Genomic DNA, 20,449 nt, shown 5'->3' on the forward strand with positions numbered 1-20,449 from the left:
TCTTTCTGAGAAGGACTCTCTGCTGTTGTCCGGCGTCCAATCGAATCTGATTTTCTATCCTGTTCCTTAGAGGAACACGTCGTGCTCACAGGTTCACTTGAATTAGCCACTGCTGATGATGTTAACGCAATTTGTGGATCCTTGTGTTTATTTTTGTCCTTTATCAAAACAGGTTTAATTGTTTTCCTCAATTGTGAAGCAGAATGCAGTCTAAAATTTTCCCCGTGTTGTTTTTTAAAACTTTCATAAGACCGGTCAGATTCTGGTGGCACTTTCTTCCAACAGAGGTTACTTAGATATGTGTCATTTCTTCTATTTTCCCAATCTGTAACAGAATTAAATCTGTTTGTAGTAGAATTTTCTGATGTGCAAGGGCTTTCCTTGTTTATTGATTCCTTTCTTATCTCCAGCAATTTAGGAAAGTCTTTAGCAGGGGTCGCATATGTTCGCTGTTCATTTCGTGGATCAATTCCAAAAAGTACTTGTTTCTTTGCATCTTGATAGGAGATGTTGTTATAAGCAATCAGCCTTTGTATTTCTCTCTCTTGCTCCCATCTTACACAAGACTTATCGGTAGATAAGTGGTTTCCCTTGCAATTAATACATTTAGGACTGGCATTGCAGATTCCATGTTCCGCTTGACCGCATCTATAACACACGGGAGAGGATTTACACTGTGTTTGTGAGTGTGAGAAACGGAAACATTTCTTGCATAAAATCACAGATCTTACTTTTGGCTTCACTTCAAATATTTGTCTCCACAACTTCACTTCTTTTGGTAACTGTTGAGATTGGAATGTTACACTAATCAGTTTAGTAGGTTCTTGTCTTACTTCCCCCTCTTCATTGAAAAAAGTTTTCTTCATCCTTATTACATCTATTATTGGAACTTCAGCTCTAATGTCTTCGATTATCTCGTCTACTGGGATGTCGGTAGGTACACCATATATTAATCCTTCTCTCACTAAAAGACCTTTAGGAATTCTGGCTTCTAAATGGTATTTTTCCTTGATGAATTCATTTTTAGCAAATTTATTTGCATCATATGCTGTGCGAAATGACAATTTTGCCTGCTTCAAACCACTTTGTTTAACGAATTCAACATCAACCTTCTCCTTACACAAATTATAACCTAATTTTACCGTATTCAGGCTCTGTGATCCAGGTAATGTACTGTCCACCAACACGATATATGGGCCTTGATGTCCTTCATAATATAAAGACATATCATATGCCTCATTTCTATATTTAGCAACACCAACCTTTGTACTTGCACTTACTTTCGGATTTTTGGGGTTTTTCTCCACTTCAGGTTCCGTGCATTCTTCATTAGATCGACCTCTTTTGAAAGAAGTCTTATCACTAACTTCCATTTCCGCTAACTGTTCAGGTACAACCACATTCATATCACTCTGGATTGCTTGCATTAAATTTTCTTCATTAATCTTCACATCCTGAGCCATCTTGGGAAATCACAAGCGTTTTTATTTCGCTTTTCTCTTTCACATATCAAATGTAAAATGTATAGAGAGATTTAATCTTGTAACTCTAGAACTATTATTCTCAAATCAAACTTCAATTAATTAGATCTCAAACTAGAAAAACAAACAATTCAATACGCTATTCACACAGAATCCAAGCGATACCACCCATAATCCACACGAAAATCCGAACTAGTTAAGAAAATTCGTTGGTTGAATAAGACCAAAATATACAAGATAACTAGGGAAATCGATGTAGTTGAAAAGCTTCTTGATTGGTTGTTGTTATATTATATCCTTACGCAAGAGCGCAAGAATTGATTAACCAGTTTTTGAAGTTCATTTGAAAAATTCTAAGAAATATTGTTTTTAATACACATAATAGCAGACTTCCGTGGCGGAGTGTTTAGCACAACGTGCTATGACGCCAGGGGTCCCGGGTTTGAATCCCGAAATGGGCGTTCTTTTGACTGTCCCTTCATCAATTTCATATCAATACTCATCCTCGTTGTTGCGATTAGCCAAAAGTGGCTTAAAAACAAGGCACCATAGAAAATCAAATCAAATTATCACACATAACAACTTAATTTATTGTAAAACCACAAAAGTTTAACTATACGTGGGAAATTAAATTCAGACGAGTCCAAAATGAAACAATGGACACTTCAGTAAATGTGTATGATAAAATTAAGATTCACTATGTCGTTCTTCTACTAGTTGCATTTGAATGCAACAATGTATACAATATCCTTCAAAACTAAATCACTGCATTATAAACAGTGTGCGCATTGAAGCTACTAACATATCCACACCTGTTTCCGTAGCAATTTCACACACACAAATAAAAAGAACAAAAGAGCTCCAAGCTTCTTTTTCCTTCAATGTCGATCCAAGCAATTTGTGCTTTCGTTTCTCGACGTGCAATGTACAAGCATTTTATTTGGTCTTTATTAACGATCGAGGCGACATCTACCACAGTTATACATGTTCTGGCAACTTTTAGATTTGCTTATCTGCGTCTGGATCTCTGTGGTCAGCTTCAATCGTCTCTGACGGTAATTAACTGTGCCGTTGTTGTATTCCCAGAAATGGTCGTCCGAGTGACCAATGAGCCTGCTTGAACAAGCTGCGATTCTATCTGTATATTCCACTACAACTGTTTAAAATAAATGAGGTGGGAAAGACAGAGAATTCAACTCGATAAACTTGTTGGAAATGCGAGCATTGATGAATAAACTGGTTAAAATTTGGTGAAAATAAAACACGTGTCGCTTGTTTCTAAGTTGCATATTAATAAGCCCTGTTTTGTTGCAAGATAAAGTTATTTTGGCGCCAAACATTGATCTGTATGACAAATTGTGTTAAGTTTGAAGGTGTTTATGCAATGCTTGCTATTTACTTGCTTGATTTAGAACCAGATATGTTCATTTCATCACACACAATTTGCGCATAAGACGTATGCACATTTTTAAAGCTTATAAACGTACATTTATCGTTGAAATAAGCAAGCCTTTGTGAAAATTTTGGAGAGGGCTTTATCTCTGCAACTTGATGCAACGTAAAGACCAACAGCTTAAATTTGAAGAAAAATAAAGCAAACATGTTCCTCAATTTCAGAAAACCTACGCCAAGGAGTCGGGAGAATAATGACGAAAAGCACTAAACTTGTATAAGTATAAATACACTAACGTTCAATACTGTAATTGTATTTATTAATTTGGCACAATGCATTCTTGCTTATGTAATTTATCTTCAAAACTCACCCTTCCGCCAATTTTTTGTACGCAAATAGGGAAAGCAAGACTAATCCAATATCAATGTTTAAGTATTGTGGCGGATTATGTTGCTTTTTAAGCCTTAAGGATCTATCTTTATAGCACAAGATAAAATACATGAGCGTGTCACCCCCCAGGATTTGTTACTTGCAGATTAACTAGACCTAATGTGGAACATGCAGTAAAAGTACTACTTCACGACTGACTTGTTCAAACCATCCGCTGGGAGGCGCTAGCAGTTTGCCCTAGTAGTTTCGTATGAAGAAACTGAGTAACGCGTTACAACTGTTGTATTGTCAAGCCAGATCATCGACAAACCACAAGATGAAAAGCTGTCTTACTTGACAAAAGTTCCAGGATATGAAGAAAAAATCTGTTACTTTCCCCATCTCGCCTGTTGAGAAGCTACACCGCGAAAATTTGCAGTAACTGGTGTCCCTTTTTCAGCACGCATTTCTCGGTTATTTTCACTTCTATCTTCTACCTGTCAAAGCAAGCAAAGTGATGGAAGTGAGGGGGAGAAACGATTCACAGTGTTGCTATCCTGGAATATCTTCCAACATCTGTACGTAAACAAGTATACATGTGGTCGATCTAATAGTGAATGAAATAAGATGCGTAAAAAGAAAAAAAAACATGCATAGAAGCTGGGGGACGACATTGGTGTTACATTTTTCGATCACATTTAATAATTGTCTTATAAAGACGTAGAAAAATTATGTTTAAGTTTCGCTGATAGTGAAAAGGTCGGAATTATTAAGAAATGTATATTTTCGTATCAAATGCGAATACACGGAAGACGAATTACTTTTAGAACGCCCACTACGTTGTCAAGGTACACACGTTTTTAATGGGTTCTAGAGAAGATTGAGCAGAATTAATTCTTTATTCGTTGTTTCAGAGTCTGCTACTTTCACCTTGTCCCTTTCGACTTACATACGCGTAAGATCTTCGTGGTTCGTGATTGTTATCGGACAGACCGTGAACGATTGTGATAATCTTAGTGAATTAGATTCAGCCTTTCCAAGGAGAAAATTGCGAAGGCAAGAAGTTCGAAAAATATTCACCAGAGGAGCTAGCGGCTAGAAGAAATTACTTCATGCGGTTGGAGAGGCGAGTTCTAAAACGCCACACGCTATTTCGTGATTTAAAATGTCCACGTTCTGTAATTTCGAGTAAAACTCAACTTTGACAACTTAAATGGGTCTGTATTCCAGCAGATATACGTCAAGCGAGATAACGTATACTTTTATCGCACGTTTATCACCTCGTATATAGTATACACCGCGAATGAGATTAACTCAATTATGAAATAAAACTCTACAGCTCTTCAAATACAGCAAAAAAGTGTATAGATAGCTCATTTTGGTGAAAAATTGTATGCATTTATGTCCGACTCAAGAAGGGTAGAAAAGGGATGATGGGATTCGAAAGTAATTCACAAAACAATTTTGTGGTTTTAATAGGTGTGATGCTTATTTATTGCCATTTAGTTAAATTGTGTTAATTTAACCATCGTTATTGTATAAACTAATTTGGCGTGAGTTAAAACTGACAATTGAAGCGTACAATACAAAACTTATCAGAATGGCCGTATTGCTATTTGAGGTATGGATGGTAGTCTGTGCATGTGTATAATATGGTGTCGATTGATGATAACGGAATACAAGATGGACGGGCAATATGGAGCAAAACAACTATGATGAATAGTATTACGTAATCTCATGTTCTACAAGGATATATCCAGTGCTAAGATATATGATTAACATTTTGATTAATGTAACAACGGCTGCCTCAAGAAGGAATATAACAATGTTATTTATAAAGCGTAATCATTAATTTAGCTTCAGAACTGTTAATATTGATAATTAGCAGAGTGTGTAGATGTATACGGTGAATATGTTTCTGTTACCTAAATTTTCGTTGTGAACCACACCTATAAAGACAAACAATCCACAAATCCTGTATACACGAGTTAAAACAGCATTAAGAACACAATATTATTACTTTAAAACCAATACCTTTTCATGTAGATTTCGTAATCTCAACCTATGTCTTTAACACAGGCTATAACCTGCGTTTCGTCATCCTCTTTGCGTCACTATCAATATAGATCCACCGTATTTGAAACCTTGGCCTGGAAGCAGTGGCGCTAGTGTCGCTAGTTTAAGTCACGGTGAAGCACAGTGATGTGCCGTAGACTATAAGTTTACGTCTACATGCGTTGTCTACGCGTAATCTACTGCTTAGGAATGTGCATGTGTCTTTAAACAGATTTTTCAACGTGTGAAGTGGTGGAAATAGAAGTAATACAAATTTTGTCATTCTACGAACATCGATTTTTTTTTTCTTTTATATATATCGCGACAAGTTCATTTTGCAGTTCAATTAATACTTAGTGAATTGGTTGAACGTAAATAAACACTTATTTCTGGACAGTGGAATACTTCACGCTCTCGATGTTCAACGCCGAGCTCCATGTTGTCTACGTTGATTACATAGTTTATATACTCTACATTGCCTACACGTAGAATGTAGACAATCGTTGTTTACGCGTAGACGCACATCAAGCATCATATTTTCCGAGGCTTCATAAATCTTGGCGCTAGAGTAACAGCTGAGCTAGGTGAATGTTTAGTTCAAAGTTGGTAACGTTGGCGGTTGGTGAAGGGAAAAGAATTGCCCGACGCAAGGAGGGGAGAAAAGGAGTGGAATTAGCTGAGCTGAATTAAGTGGAAGCCGTCTCGCCACAGAGATTCAGGAAATTGCGGGAGAAATCTGGGGCGTGATGAATATTGACGCCACTCATCCAAGCTACTCAAGAGAGTTAGAGGTTCCAGCTTCGGCAGAAAAAAGAACGATAAGGGGGAGAGAATGGGGGAGGGAAGCAGTAGGAAGAGTAGGGGATAAAAGAAAGAGAGAAAACTTTGTTGAAGCTGAACAGAGCGACAAAGACACATGTGGAAGAAATGTGCGGGACAGTGTGTCGTTTAATGCACTTTAAACTTGAAGCCAAGAAGCATTAATTCTCGAGAGAAGAAGGGAGAAAAAAGCCAGCGGTACGAAACGGAAAGGGGGGGATAGAGACATGCATCTGCTTATGCGCATGGGTTTCGGGGCTTGATTAACATTGCTGCACGTTCCTCACCTAAGGACGATATAATTTACGTACCAAACGAGGTAAGTCTCGATTTCAAGTCAAACGAGATAACAAAATTACTATAATAGCCTGTAGCTACTAGCCCCCCCCCCCCTTCCGCGAAACCCTCATGACAATTGCAAATGTTAGAAATAAAAATATCTCACCAATGCCCTAAATCAGGGGTTCCCAAACTTTTGCGTTTCACGGTGTCCTTAGTGTTTCAAGATTTTTCCGCGGCGCTCAAGTCGGAACGTAGGCCTAACACTTGCAACGCTCTGTTAGTGTGGTTGGGTTGCTTGCCTTAAGTTACAAAATAAACACATATTTCAAATTCATAAACATTTTGGAACAATCACATCATTTCCGTGAAAATATTTGAACATTTCGCGGCTTCCCTGAAAGCCAGCTACGGCGCCTTAGGGCACCGCGGCGCACACTTTGGAAACCACTACCCTAAATGAATTTTCCATCTTTTCCTAACGTGCGAGATATTGAAACACATATATTTCTCTCAAATCAGTTTGCCTTTGTTTGTCCGCCATCTTGAAACACGACCGTTCTGGCTCAAATGCCAAATATCTGCATAGCACTACGCTGTACAGTCAACGGCAAAGATAATGGTAGGCAAATTGTCCACCGCTTTTTTAATTACTATTTTATTCTACATCCTGTGTTGGTTCGAAGCAGGCATTGTTCTCTGCCTATTGACGTCATTATTTCAATTCATTGTCATCACAATGTGTAATACAGGCCGAATTAAAATGGTGGTAATGCGCCTACTGTTTCTTTCGCCGTTGGGTGTACCACTTTCAGTAATCCATGTACGGAAAACGAAGATAGTATCAATGTGTGTTTTCTACAGCGTATATTGATACACTTGCAGGCAGGCACGTATCCAGGAATTCCTTTCGGGGGGGGGGGGGGGCTCAACGCCATTTTTTAAGGGGTATAGTAAGAACCTCACAATTGTATGTTTAAGACCAGTGGTGGCCTTGATCTCTTCGGCCCTCAACCCGAACGAGCACTACATTAAGGCCCCGGAAGTTCTACTGTCGTCAATGTCTTCATTTTCGAATCACTATATCTTATAAAGCAACCAGAGGACGCTGACTGATCACTAATCGACTGTATGAATTGTCACACTTACCTCTGAAATCTCATTAACCGATTCTTTGTAGAGATGAACCGAAAAATTGAATTCGCGTATTTATATCCTCATTATATTCTAGAACGTTTCACAGATAAAACGATTCGTTAATATTGCCAGTAGTTGACTCCTTCTCTCATTCAAGAACGTACCCTCTCCCGCCTTCCAGGGATTAGAAATTACAACGAATAGCCCTACGTGTGGCGCTACCTTTGTTGTGCAGCTTCCAAATGCTGACTAGTCTTTACATAGTACTCAAGTGCGCTGCGACAACACCGTAAGCGCAAGAAAAGTTTACATGCAATATTATCAACAACAGGGTTATAGAATATTCTCTGTCTTGCCTCGATAATTGTCTATCTCCTTAAATCATAGTCACATTATTCAAAAAGCCAAAAACCTAATTTTGTCTAGTGAAAACAAACATTTCCTGAAGGGGGGGCTCGAGCCTCCTGATTCCCACCTTGGATACGTGCTATTGACAATAATAGTGTTATAGAACACTCTCCGTCTTGTCTCGAGAATTATTTCTCTCAGATTTATAAATTTATTATCTTCACATTATTCAAGACGCCAAAAATCTAATTTTATCTAGTGTAAATTGAAAAATTTCCTGAGGGGGGGCACGAGCCACCTCATCCCCACCTTGGATACGTGCTATTAACAATAACAGGGTTATAGAGCATTCTCCGTCTTGTCTCGATAATTATTTCTCCCAAATTATCATCACATTATTCAACAAGCCAAAATCCTAATTTTATCTAGTGTAAACAAACATTTCCTGAAGGGGGGGGGGGACTCGAGCCTCCTGATTCCCACCTTGGATACGTGCTATTGACAATAGTAGTGTTATAGAACACTCTCCGTCTTGTCTCGAGAATTATTTCTCTCAGATTTATAAATTTATAATCTTCACATTATTCAAGACGCCAAAAATCTAATTTTATCTAGTGTAAATTGAAAAATTTCCTGAGGGGGGGGGGGGGCTCGAGCCACCTCATCACCACCTTGGATATGTGCTATTAACAATAACAGGGGTATAAAACATTATCAGTCTTGCCTCGATAATTATATCTCGCCTTAAATTATTTTCACATTATTCAAGAAGCCAAAAATCTAATTTTATCTAACGTAAACTGAAAAATTTCCTGGGGAGAGGGTCGAGCCCACTGTGCCCCATTTTGGATACGTGCTATTATCAATAATAGGGTTACGGAACATACTCCGTCTTGCCTCGATAATTAATTCTCTCCTTAAATTATTGTCACATTATTTTAATTCACACCACAAGAAACAAAAAACCTCATTTTATATAGTGTAAACCTAAAACTTTCGGGGGGGGCTCGAGCTCCCTAAGCCCCCCCTCTGGATACGTGCTTGCTTGTAGGTTTAATTGTATCTTCTGCAAATATGCTGTATAAAGAAACAAACTGCCGGAGTACTGAGTGAGGTGATTGTCCCTCCAGGTGATATCATGAAACTATACGGCCTCACCAGCATAAACACACGTACGAAACACAGTCCATGCTCTGGTTATTAGTACGTCATTTTGCGTCGAATTGTAAAGTTTCCTGCGGTGTTAGTTGTGTGGAGCTTCAAACCGCAGTTGCATCTGACTCTTCATTCGCGAGTTCATTTCCTTAATTCGTTCATGTTGTTAATCAATATTTACAAAAACGGCTGGCACACAGCACAAAGTGGTTTTAAATTAGTGAGTGTTTAATTTGTTCCGCTCGGCGATGTTTTCAATCGTAATGGGGACATTACACGAAAATGAGTTTCAATTTTATGCGATCAGCAAACGTTGGTTTCTGATGATCATGAGGAGGGGAGAGTTGATGGCTTCTCTCAGGTTTGTAAACAGAGTTGGCAGATCGTTCCAATTGTTTTCAGCAGTACACTTATGTTTTCGCACCAATCTTATGCTCATTGCGGGTGTAATGGAAATTTTCCACCCATTTCTGTTTATTAGTCATGTGTTTTCAGATGAGATATTTAATTTTTTTCATTCTTCAGAGTTGTCATATATTAATTATAGAAAGTATATATTTGTTCTTCATAAATATAAAATAAAGTCAAGGTTGTACAGTCAATGGTAAATATAATGGTAGGCAAATTGTGCACAGCTATTTTAATTACTTTTTTATTCTATATCCTGTGTTGTTTTCAGGAATGAAACTGTGTTGGTTCGAAGCAGGCATTGTTCTCTGCTTATTGACGTCATTATTTCAATTCATTGTCATCACAATGTGTAAAACAGACCGAATTAAAATGGTGGTGGACAATTTGCATACTGTCTCTTTCGCCGTTGGGTGTACAAAAGGTGGGGGCTGTGTTTGGGAATTTTCATGTGATATAAGTTGGAAGTTCAGCTATTCTATAATGCTTCTCTTCCTATTATCGCTTTCCAATCAAAATTCGACATATGTTCACCCGCATGAACGAAATGAATTGTATAAAATTGTTAAATTGCAAATCAAGGACCTTCGTGTAACGCCATCTTCTACGAACCAACTTGACAAAAACTTTTTCACTTCGTATTTATCCACATAGTGCACAGTTACGATCGCCAGGCACGAAAACAAATTATACCCCACATTGCTACATATCAATATTTAGAAAGTACGTCAGAATTAATTTATACATTTTTGACAGTCTGTCCCAGGACGGGTAGAGTACGGGGCACATTCAGCTGCTCCCGTCGCGAAAATGGTTGCTAACAGTCCTGAACCTAGCCTCCTAACCTGCCAACGTAGGCATTATAAGAAGTGTGAAAAGAATGCATGTAAGTTGGATGGGAAGGCTAACACTGGCGTTATCAGCATGTTTGAGAAACAGATTTTCGCCAAGTGGTTGCAGCTGTAGTATGTACCTGTTCCAGGAGTCTGTGGGGGAACGTCACGCCGAAAAGGGGATAAAGCGAGTGGGCAAAGCAATGCGCGTGGCTGGTAGCTGCAGCCGCGTTTGCCCCTCTATGTACTCACTTCCCCTCTCATTAGTTTGAGTCACGACTTGCGCAGAGGGCTAGTTTTAGTTCGCTTGCTCCACAGACTCCCTGGACATCGTTTAGTCGAGCACTCGTAAAAGTGAACTCATTTTTATACAAGGGCTGACCAATAAGTAAAGAAACTAGAACGTACCTTTATCTTCGTGCTTGACATCTCGCAGATCCTTCAGCTTGTCCGTGTCGAAATCGTCCTTGTCTTTGTCGTCGTTGTCGGCGTCGGACACAATGGCGTCGTCGTCGTCGTCCGTCTTATTCTTCGGCTCCCACGTCATCTTGTTCTCCTTCTTGAGCCTCCGCCTGGCGTTGGCGAACCACGTGGACACCTGCGTGAGAGTCATCTTCGTGATGATGGCCAGCATGATCTTCTCGCCCTTGGTCGGGTAAGGGTTCTTCTTGTGCTCGCTCAGCCACGCTTTGAGCGTCGCGGTCGACTCTCGGGTAGCGTTCTTCCGCCTCGCTGCCAGGTCGTAACCTGCTCCGTAGCTGAAAGTAAAGAAAAAAGATCACTCATTTCATTTATTTACACTGGCGGAGTTGAGGCGCACCTATACACCTTTGTACATAGTGTTTCAAAAGGATGTGAACGATTTCAACTCGTTATATTTAATTCATAAAGTGTCAAAATAAGATGCAATTTCACAAATATGAAATGTAACTGTCCAAGTTTAAGTGCCAATGCTCATCGCGAAGCTAACTCACAAATGCTCAATGTGAGCACCGTTCGTTACTCTGCATTCTGCAGATGTCAATACGGTAATCTAGCTCCATCCAGGCACGTTGCACCATGTTTCAGAATGTTCTCGTCAATGGTTTGCACGGCAGCACCACTAATAGAGCTAATAGAGATTTTTGCTGGTGGATCTTTATGAAATCGTGTACGAAACTGACTTTGAACGCTCACGGCCGACCCACTCTCGTAAAATGCTTCTCCTAACCACTGCCAGCCATTTTACAAATTGTCAGCCTGACACCTGGCGGCAGAATTTACAACTATTATAACCGTTCAAAAAAGATGTGTTTGAATGCTTTTCACTGGATATTCGATCGGTGATCATGTTGTATTGTTCACGGAATGTGTTTTTATCGTTCAAATAATTTTGAAACACCCTGTATTTTGTTACTTAGCGTCGCATTTCTGCCACTTTTGCTAATCGAAGTTGAATAATGGACAACACGAAATGGGCGAAAGAACAGTCAGTGCAAAGAGCACGTTGAGAAAATTACTCTCCAATCTACGACACAAAATATACAGATTGACCCACCTGAACGTATCCACCTTGTCATAATATTTAGATTACACTTTCATTCACGCATTTGATTTACAACGGCATAAAGTGACATGCAGTTATGCATTTTTAATACCAATGCATAAAGAAAAACAAGATGAGATTATATTTTGAATTTTATGGAGATATTTGTCTACAGAATGCTGGTCTACGTGCAAAACATTTTACTCGTCAAACGCTCGCTTGTGTATGATAATAACATGAAAATCACTAGCATGGCTTCATTAATAATAATAATAATAAAAGCTACGGAGTGAAGAGATTGTATCTTTGCCTCTTTATCCGTTTTGTTAAAGAGATCCTGCTCATTATCTCTTTAGCAATGCACGCCCCCGACAAGTTACGATGCATTTTGAGTTTTATTGTTGTGTCAAATGTGCAAATCGAGGTGTAGCATCATGAACCCTACTCGTATGTTACTTATAAAGCTGACATATTGTTTCAAATGCAATAACCGTGAGTTTTCGCAATCGCGAAACATCGAAAAATGATGTCTGTTGTCAGAAAGTGGCTGTAAGTGGATGCTTTTATATGCTACAACATGTATTAAATCGCGAAATAACTTTTTTGTTGTTATCCGAAATTCGCCACTTTTTACGCGAATGTCGCAAATGTTATCAAACAAAGTGCTTGTAAATTTAATTCAATTCTTTTTAGTTACCTGCCACCAGTCTTATATATTGAAGGGACAAAATTAGATATCACCAGAGTCGGATAATTTTCTATGTGGATTCCAAATATCCGGATCTCGGATATTTTGATATCCAGAAATTCGAATTATCAGGATATTTGGATTATCTGAAATGTCCGGACATCTGAAATACCCTAATGTGTGCTGCCTCTAACATGTTTACCTTGTTACGCCAGAAACAGATCTCTGCATTATTTACTATGTTTAGTATAAATGCACTGTAACAAAAAAAGAAAAACGCAAAAGAAATTCAGTTAGATTATAACGTTCTCTGTTTGTAATTATTTTCTTAATTTTGGACACCATTCTTACCAGAATAACTTACTGAACTTGAAGTAAATGGCGATCTGAATACACAGATTATCTGAATAGTCGGATATCAGGCATGGACGTCCGCAGAATTTTATCCAGGGAGGGGCAAGAAAGGTATTTTTTTCCAGGGGGGGCAAAGGACATGTATTTTCCTCCAAAATAGTGATGCCCCCTCAAAAAACACTATTTCAGTCTGAAATTATCATGTTTCTTTAACGAATTTATAATAATTAACATAAATTACTGTGATTGAAATGAAATTATCTGTGAAATATATAAGGTTTAGGTACAAATTCATTTCCCAGAGGGGGGAGTCCGTGGCTCCCCCTTGCCCCCCCCCCTTCCGGACGCCCATGATATCAGGTATAACAGTATTAGTCTCATATCCGAATAATATAGATTTTTTGGTTAGACAAAATGCCACACTGATATCTGGTATCAAAATTCGGTACGAGAACGAGACTTAGTTTTCGAGAATTTGAGCCTCGTTACAGACTTTGGGGTAATATCTGAACAATTTACCTTAACCAAAATTACTTTATATGTTCTTCATATATTTCGAGACGAGACCCAAACGAGAACGAGGCAGATGTATGAATCGAGACGAGAATAAATACCTTCTTTACTCGTCTCGACACCAACTCAGTCCCTGAATATTATGTAAGTATTATGAATCAGGTTTTCAATATAGAAGAGAGGTTCCTTTTACAGTCTTTGAAGGTTCAAGATTTCATGTGTTGATTAATTTGGAAATTCTGCTACTCAAGTCCTGTATAGTGTTCAAAAACTTAATAATGCTGTTTCTTTCATTGAAAACAAGATTTTGGAGGAAATTACACACAGAGAAGTGTTTTTAGTCCGCTCAATACTCGGATAGGGTAATCGAAACTGGACATACAGTTTTAAAGTGAGATCCGATGTGCCTCCACCAGGAATCGAACCAGAGAACTCTTGATTACAAGCTGACAATGTTACCACTATACCAGTGCTGATCGAAGTGAATGAAGGTAAATAATTGGAATGAATTCATGAATGAATTAACCTCGCCACCCAAACTCTCCCGACTATGTGACACTTATCAATTTAAGATACTGTACGTTACTGCTCGGCAAATTGTCCATGGCTATTTCCATTTTTTTTCTCACATCCTGTGTGTTTTTAAATGATGGATTTTTATGTATGCTGGTGCAGAAGTTGTCAACACTTGTTTTGAGTTTTCTTTTAATTCTTGAAGCTCTTATTGGGTCAAATAAAGTGTACGCACATGGTGATGGACAATTTGCACGGTAATGCTCATGGATCCCACTGTACAGCATCAGCGTATTAAACAATTAAACCTCGTATATTTACACAGCCACCGATTTCATCTCTAGAAATAGCATATCCGCATACTAATCACCGCTGCATTTTGTCTTATCTTCTGTTCTCTTCCAGAATGAAGGCGAATCTTTTGTTTTCTGCGTGTGTGAATCGGCAGATATGCATGAAGGAACACCAAACCAGTTAATAAAAGCTACGTGTACACGGCGGGAGTTTTATTATCCATACAAAATGAGTTCCGAACATTCGCCAGTCATTTTTTTTTTATTCAGCCATTTCTTCATTCCTCGACATTGTTTCCCACCTTACCGCGTTAAAATGTAATGAAGGTTTATTTAATGCCAATCTGTTCCTTAAATCTTCTCATTTTATTCCTATTATTATTTCTATACCCCCCGCCCCATAAAACTTCTCCTAACACATGTAGACACTTTGTTTCCATAACGGAACACGCATAAAATGTTCATATCGTGGGGACGATCTGTCACTGGGCGCAACATGGCGTCGGAGGGAGATGATCCTTTACCTTGAAACAATTGAAAGTCGAGGTTTTATTAGCAAAGTTGCGCGCGCATGCGTAACTGTTCAGGATTAACTGCAGATGGCAGCACCGCGTTTCCTACTGATAACTTTTGATTGGTTTCTTAAACGAGCTGTAAGTTTAGTTTAAGTGTCACGTATTAAATTGTAAATGAACCGACATATGAAGAAATCCATAGATATTAACATTTATCACAACTGGTAACCGAGGATGGACCGATTTAATGTACAATATCAAGTACGAAGTGCACCGAAGGCTTTTTATAAGCATTTGAACAAAATAACCAATCTAGCCTCGAGCGATAGTTTAAGCTTCTTAAAACTTCACTTTACTTGGCTTGCCCTTGTAGATGCATTGATATGAAATCACGACACTGTATCATGAAATATCTAACAGACGTTCGAGAAGTAGCGAAACCTTTTTAAACATGAAATCGAAAAAAAAATACTCATTGGCTGCTAACCATCTAGCTGGCTAGTCAACGGTTTTTCGATACCTGAGTCGTGTACTTTTTTACTCGCTACTGGAAGCAACCAATCAGAATCCCTCTTCGATCACATGACAGGACAGAAAGAATCAGTACATTTTGGACAGATTGTGTTTTGTCATAGGAAAACTATTAATTCAACAAGTTGTACGAAGATTTCAAGACGAACGTTAATGCAATATACGTATATATAGTTATATTTTTTATTTTTGTTGATTACTTGAATAAAGGATGTAAATGATAACCTTATTACTTTCAATTAGTCACCAACGAGAGTTTGGTGTAACTTATATTCACGTTTTATTTTCAAGGCTTATAAATGTGTTTGAGTGAACCAGCTAAAAGCTTGATTTGTACGAGAGAGAGATAGAGAAAATGCAACACAAAATGAAATTGGGAGAATATCGGCTGAATTAGTTACTTTAGGAATATGATGAAAGAAACTATATATATCACACACAACATGTACGTACAGTCACGGACACTTCTGGGTTGTAATGACCTCATTTACTTTCAATGGGATCGCTACAACGCGTAAGTGTCTGTGACTGTACAAGGTACGACCAAAAGAAACTAATAGTCCAGTAGCTATTTGGTATCTAGTTTAAGAGTTAGTGACTTTACGCAGTGTTTATAGTTCAGCATAAAACGGACTTAACACTCAGGTAGTCCCTGTAGAGGCAGATCATCACAGCATGAACCCTACCATTCTGGCAACTACAAGAAGATAGTATTTTTTTATGGTTCTCCAATGTGTGCGAACTGCTGAAATCTGTGAGAACAGGGTTGGGGATGAGAAAAAGGAAAAAGCTACCCCCTACTGTCAACAAGTACACAGACGGGTGTTATATCTTCCCCAACCCTTGAAGCATTTCCAGGTGCAGATTCCCAGCCACAACGATTGGGGGCATAAATTTGGAACTTTGTAATACCAAGTGATAACTAGGTTCCATCTTTATGAGCCAGTGTACTCACTCCAACATCTGGGCATCATAAGATATCCGTTGTAGCAGGGAACCCTCTTGTTTCCAGGTCTGTGCGAGGAACACCAACCAATCATGTGCTAGCAAAAATGTTCCTCTGTGACAGACGATGTCTGCGTGCTCGAATGTTCTGCCTTTCCTAGAGCAGCGGGACTTCACGACTGCCTGCATGACTAAAAGAAACTGAGTTGTCTTACTCTTAGCATAACATCATTAATCATCCTTTTGTTCTCAACCCATTATTCTTGCTATTTGTCTTAACTCTTTTCCTTTTCTTCTCTGGCTGCTGCATTCTCTTCTGTTTCGTGGCCAAACGTCAGATGGGGCATTCCTCCCGCCCCCTCTTTCGGCGGACAAATTTTCAGCATGTTGCCTCCCGACTGTAGTTCACCAGCTTGGTTAACAGGTTTAGGGCTGTTCGGAACTGTCGCTGCAATCTTCCTAATGCAGTAACATCACCCAGAACAAGCGTTCTCAGGTGTGGCCCTCGTTTCATGATTCATCCTAGCACGAACTTACCACTCTGATGGGAAAGTCTATGTAATGTTGTTATTCTTACAGGACAACAATACACCAACACCAAATTAGCGATTTCATTAGTATATATTAGTGTTTGGTCCCTACCTGATTAATTTGCTTTATTTTACGTCCCTTTTCTGCCAAATTTGGTTAATCGCGAAGATGAGGTTGAGTGATAAGATGAAATTGAGGAAGAGTCACTCACAAAGAACACCCCAGCGCAGGCCGAGATTCGAACCCAGTAACGCGCACTTCGCCACGAACGTAGAGTTCGGTGCCCCTTTCTGTCCACCCCCAAGTTTTGTGTCAGCTTCTCATAGTTCCTTCCCGAGGACATCCCAGATGGCCTAGTGATAATTTCGTCGCATTGTAATCAAGGTGCGCCGGGTTCGATACCCGAATCCCATTTAAAACTGTAGGTCCAGTTCCGAGTAGCCAGACTGAGCATAAAATTAACTTTAAAAACTGAAACACAAAACTATAGTTCCCGAGATATAATATATATGTCGATAGTTAATATGGTGGGATAGATCCTGGATTTCAAGAGACCAAGGAGTATGTTTCAAAAAGGCGCAGCACACTAAAGGAAATTTAGAACACGCACATAAACGTGCCGTACGCGTCTGTTTGCAGCATTTATACCTCGCAAAAAAAAAACCATGAACCAAGAACATGAAGACTATAAAAGATTTTTAAGCTCCCATTAGTCAACGGTTCATCGTATTGATTTCATCCGTTTATTGGACCGTGTGGATTCAGACAAGATATTCTTTATGTGAAACGTTCGCTCATTCTTTCCCCTTGCACCTTTCAGTCGTGTGCGGCAGTGTTGTTCCTGAATGCGAAAAATCAAGTCTTCTTGCTGTCCGATATAGGACGGTATTCCACCTGATTACGTCACATAACTGTATCATAACCTTATTGGCCGTGTTATGTTGACAAATTCTTTACTGATTATTACATACAGACGTGCTGTTTCGTGTGTTATGCTTAGTTTGTTTCGTGTCTGCTTGCCAAGTTCGATAAAAATTGTTGCTCTTCAAACAGGGTTAAAGAAGAAAAGGAAGAAACTGAGAAATAAACTGTGCATTAGCCAACGAATTCTTGAATGCAACCAAGCTAGATGGGAGAAGTGAAGATACTGTTAATTCAGTTGAACAAAAAACTCGACCATAGTCAGGCAAAACCTTGGGGTTATATTCACGTTTCTTTACTTTTAAAGCATATTCACTTCTTTCATTGCCAGTCCCAGTTTTTTTTCTTTTTTAAACCTGTTCAAAACTCTTTTCGTGCATGCGAAATTGTTAAAGTGTCTGTTAGAGTGTGTGTCAGTGACCACACGCAAGATAAAACTGACCTGTGCGTTTCGTGACCTGATTACTGAGCTGTTGAAATGGTCAATATTAGCAGTGATACGCCACGGAGTACATATGTGTATCTATCTACAGTTTAATACAGACAATGTGAACAGTACTAAAAATTAATTTACAACACTGTTTTGAAGGTAAAGTGCAATTTTTCAATCATGTTTGTTCGTTCCTAGCTAAATCATTCATATTTTTAAAATATCACATATTGTCTCTCGAACTTAAACTGTTGGGACAGGTAAAATGTACACATAAAGCACATTCCAATAGCAATAGTGAGACAAAAGTAGTGTATTTTCCCCATGAACCACGAGAATTTTGCGTTTGATACAGAGCACGAAATTTTTCATAATTGTAGAAGGTAATTCTCACACTATTTCAACAACTGAACATCTTCACTTCTACAACACAAGCGGTTATATCTACGCCTGTCTAACTATCGTTGTTCACGCCTACTCACGTCACTTGAGTATCACTCGTATTACTACTTCCTATTTTGCACAGTGTAGCTAGTAGACTCTTGGTAGACTCGATGTTGAACAAATGATGCATGAATTAAACTATTCATGTAGTAAAATAGGGTCGTAAATTTTGGGTTCTCATATGTTAAAGGAGAAGTAGCAGTTAATCCCAGTTTGAATTACAATCCAATCATAGTTGTGATTGTGATGTAGGAATGACAGTGATTAAATCACAGTTATTTTCGAGTTATCACTACTTTCATGTTTGCTCTAATATAATGTCTAAATTCATTGATCTTGTTACATTAAATGAATTATTATAAAAGAACTAGCTGTAGTGCCGATAATAATAAATTATGGTACTCAACATCCATCTCCGAAATCAAATCTATCTTCAGGCACTCCATGTTCTACAGAACGTCCGTCTGTTGCTGCGGAAGGATATCAGTAATTCTGTGTACGGTTTCCTTGCCAACTCCCCCTTTCGTGCAAGCGCATCCACCAAAAAACCTCTTTTCCATTTTATGATGCCCGTCCTGCTTCCAGGATGAGGTATAAAACCTCCAACTTCCACGGGGTCTGCGGTCCATGTCACTTAGAAATATCGATTTGACTGGCAAGGTCTAGATTTGTACGGATCTTTACGGCGTGTTGCGAGGGATCTTCGGTGGAACACTGAAATTTCCTCACAGATGTCACTGCAAACCCTAACATTACGTTCCCAACTAATTTCTCAACTTCTTTCGAACATCCTATTCTTGTACTGCTTTGGCGAAACCAACTGAAACTTGTTTAAGAATCCCGAAAGTACGAATGCCCTTACACACGCTGCAGTTCATTTCTTTGTGGAACATGTTTGCAAAGGACAAATTTAGTTTTATATATTACGCCCCATCCTTTATTCGATAATATTTCATCCCTGTTCACAGATGTGAATAGTTATATAATCGAGGTGTACAAAGCGTTAAAATAACCGAGTTTATATAATATATACATGTCAGAGTAATACTAAGTGCATTTCCTTTTGTTTTGTGTTGAAGTTAATTTAAATGTTTACAACTGCATCAGCCAAGTGTGAAATTGTAGTTTCTATTTATGAGATACTTTAATTCATATTCTTAGAGCTTTTTGTATATATTCTTGCACAACTATCAGCATGGTTCATTGTAAGAATACACTGCATGAACGTTCTATACCGCGCTACTAATCGTTAACTATTTATCACTGGATGTTGATTATCTCATGCCATGTTTAAGCTACTCTTGTTTATAATGAGTTCATTTTTGTAATGTTCTATGCATGTTGCATAGAGCCAAAGGACGAAAAGAAAAAATATGATCAACATTGCAGCAGATAATGATTGTTCGTAACAGTCCAATTAACTTCCATTGATTGTTTAATTGGTTTATGTTTAAAATCGCATTTCTGCCATCTTTGGATAATCGTGACGGTGGCTTCCATTGAGAAAGATACAACACAGAAGTGGCCGAGACAACAAATTGTCCCTGACACTGTTTATTCATACCGTATATGCTTACATGCTAGATTTACTGGTATTGAAATATATATGTAATCTTGTGTTTTATTTAAAATTTTGTTTCAACATATCAAAGCAAATTAATACAGTGATGGATAATTTGGGTACACGTGGTATCTGAACTTGACTTGTATTTAAGTAGTAGCGTAGCGAGTTACTCTGAACCAGCAGTTGCATTCGCTACGAGACTCGGCGGCAAGCGGCCCGGCGTCAGCGCTTGTCTTTCCCGGTGAACGGGGTCCGCGACAGTCGTTAGATTCGGCTATTAAAATTACAGTTTTCATATTGTGTACTAACCTTGACTACAAAAGGTGTTGAAAATTATGTCCCTCTGCTGCAACACATTCCTTGCATCTCCTAAGGAAATTGGCATTTACACGTGCAAGTTCGTCT

The 20,449-nt window shown here is 38.7% G+C and overlaps 1 protein-coding gene across 3 annotated transcripts in view; it reads right to left on the minus strand.

Moving 5' to 3' along the window:
- Positions 1-20,449, minus strand: part of LOC145977864 (homeobox protein caupolican-like) — a 193,355-nt gene that overhangs the window by 20,859 nt on the left and 152,047 nt on the right. For all 3 annotated transcript variants that reach the window (XM_083110190.1, XM_083110189.1, XM_083110191.1), the window contains exon 4: positions 10,686-11,035. In XM_083110190.1, coding sequence (XP_082966316.1) covers positions 10,686-11,035 — 350 coding nt within the window. The remainder of the gene's footprint in view (positions 1-10,685; positions 11,036-20,449) is intronic.

This window comes from Lepisma saccharinum, chromosome 23 (assembly GCF_977018435.1).
Source record: "Lepisma saccharinum chromosome 23, izLepSacc3.1, whole genome shotgun sequence".
Classification (NCBI taxonomy): Eukaryota; Metazoa; Arthropoda; class Insecta; order Zygentoma; family Lepismatidae; genus Lepisma; species Lepisma saccharinum.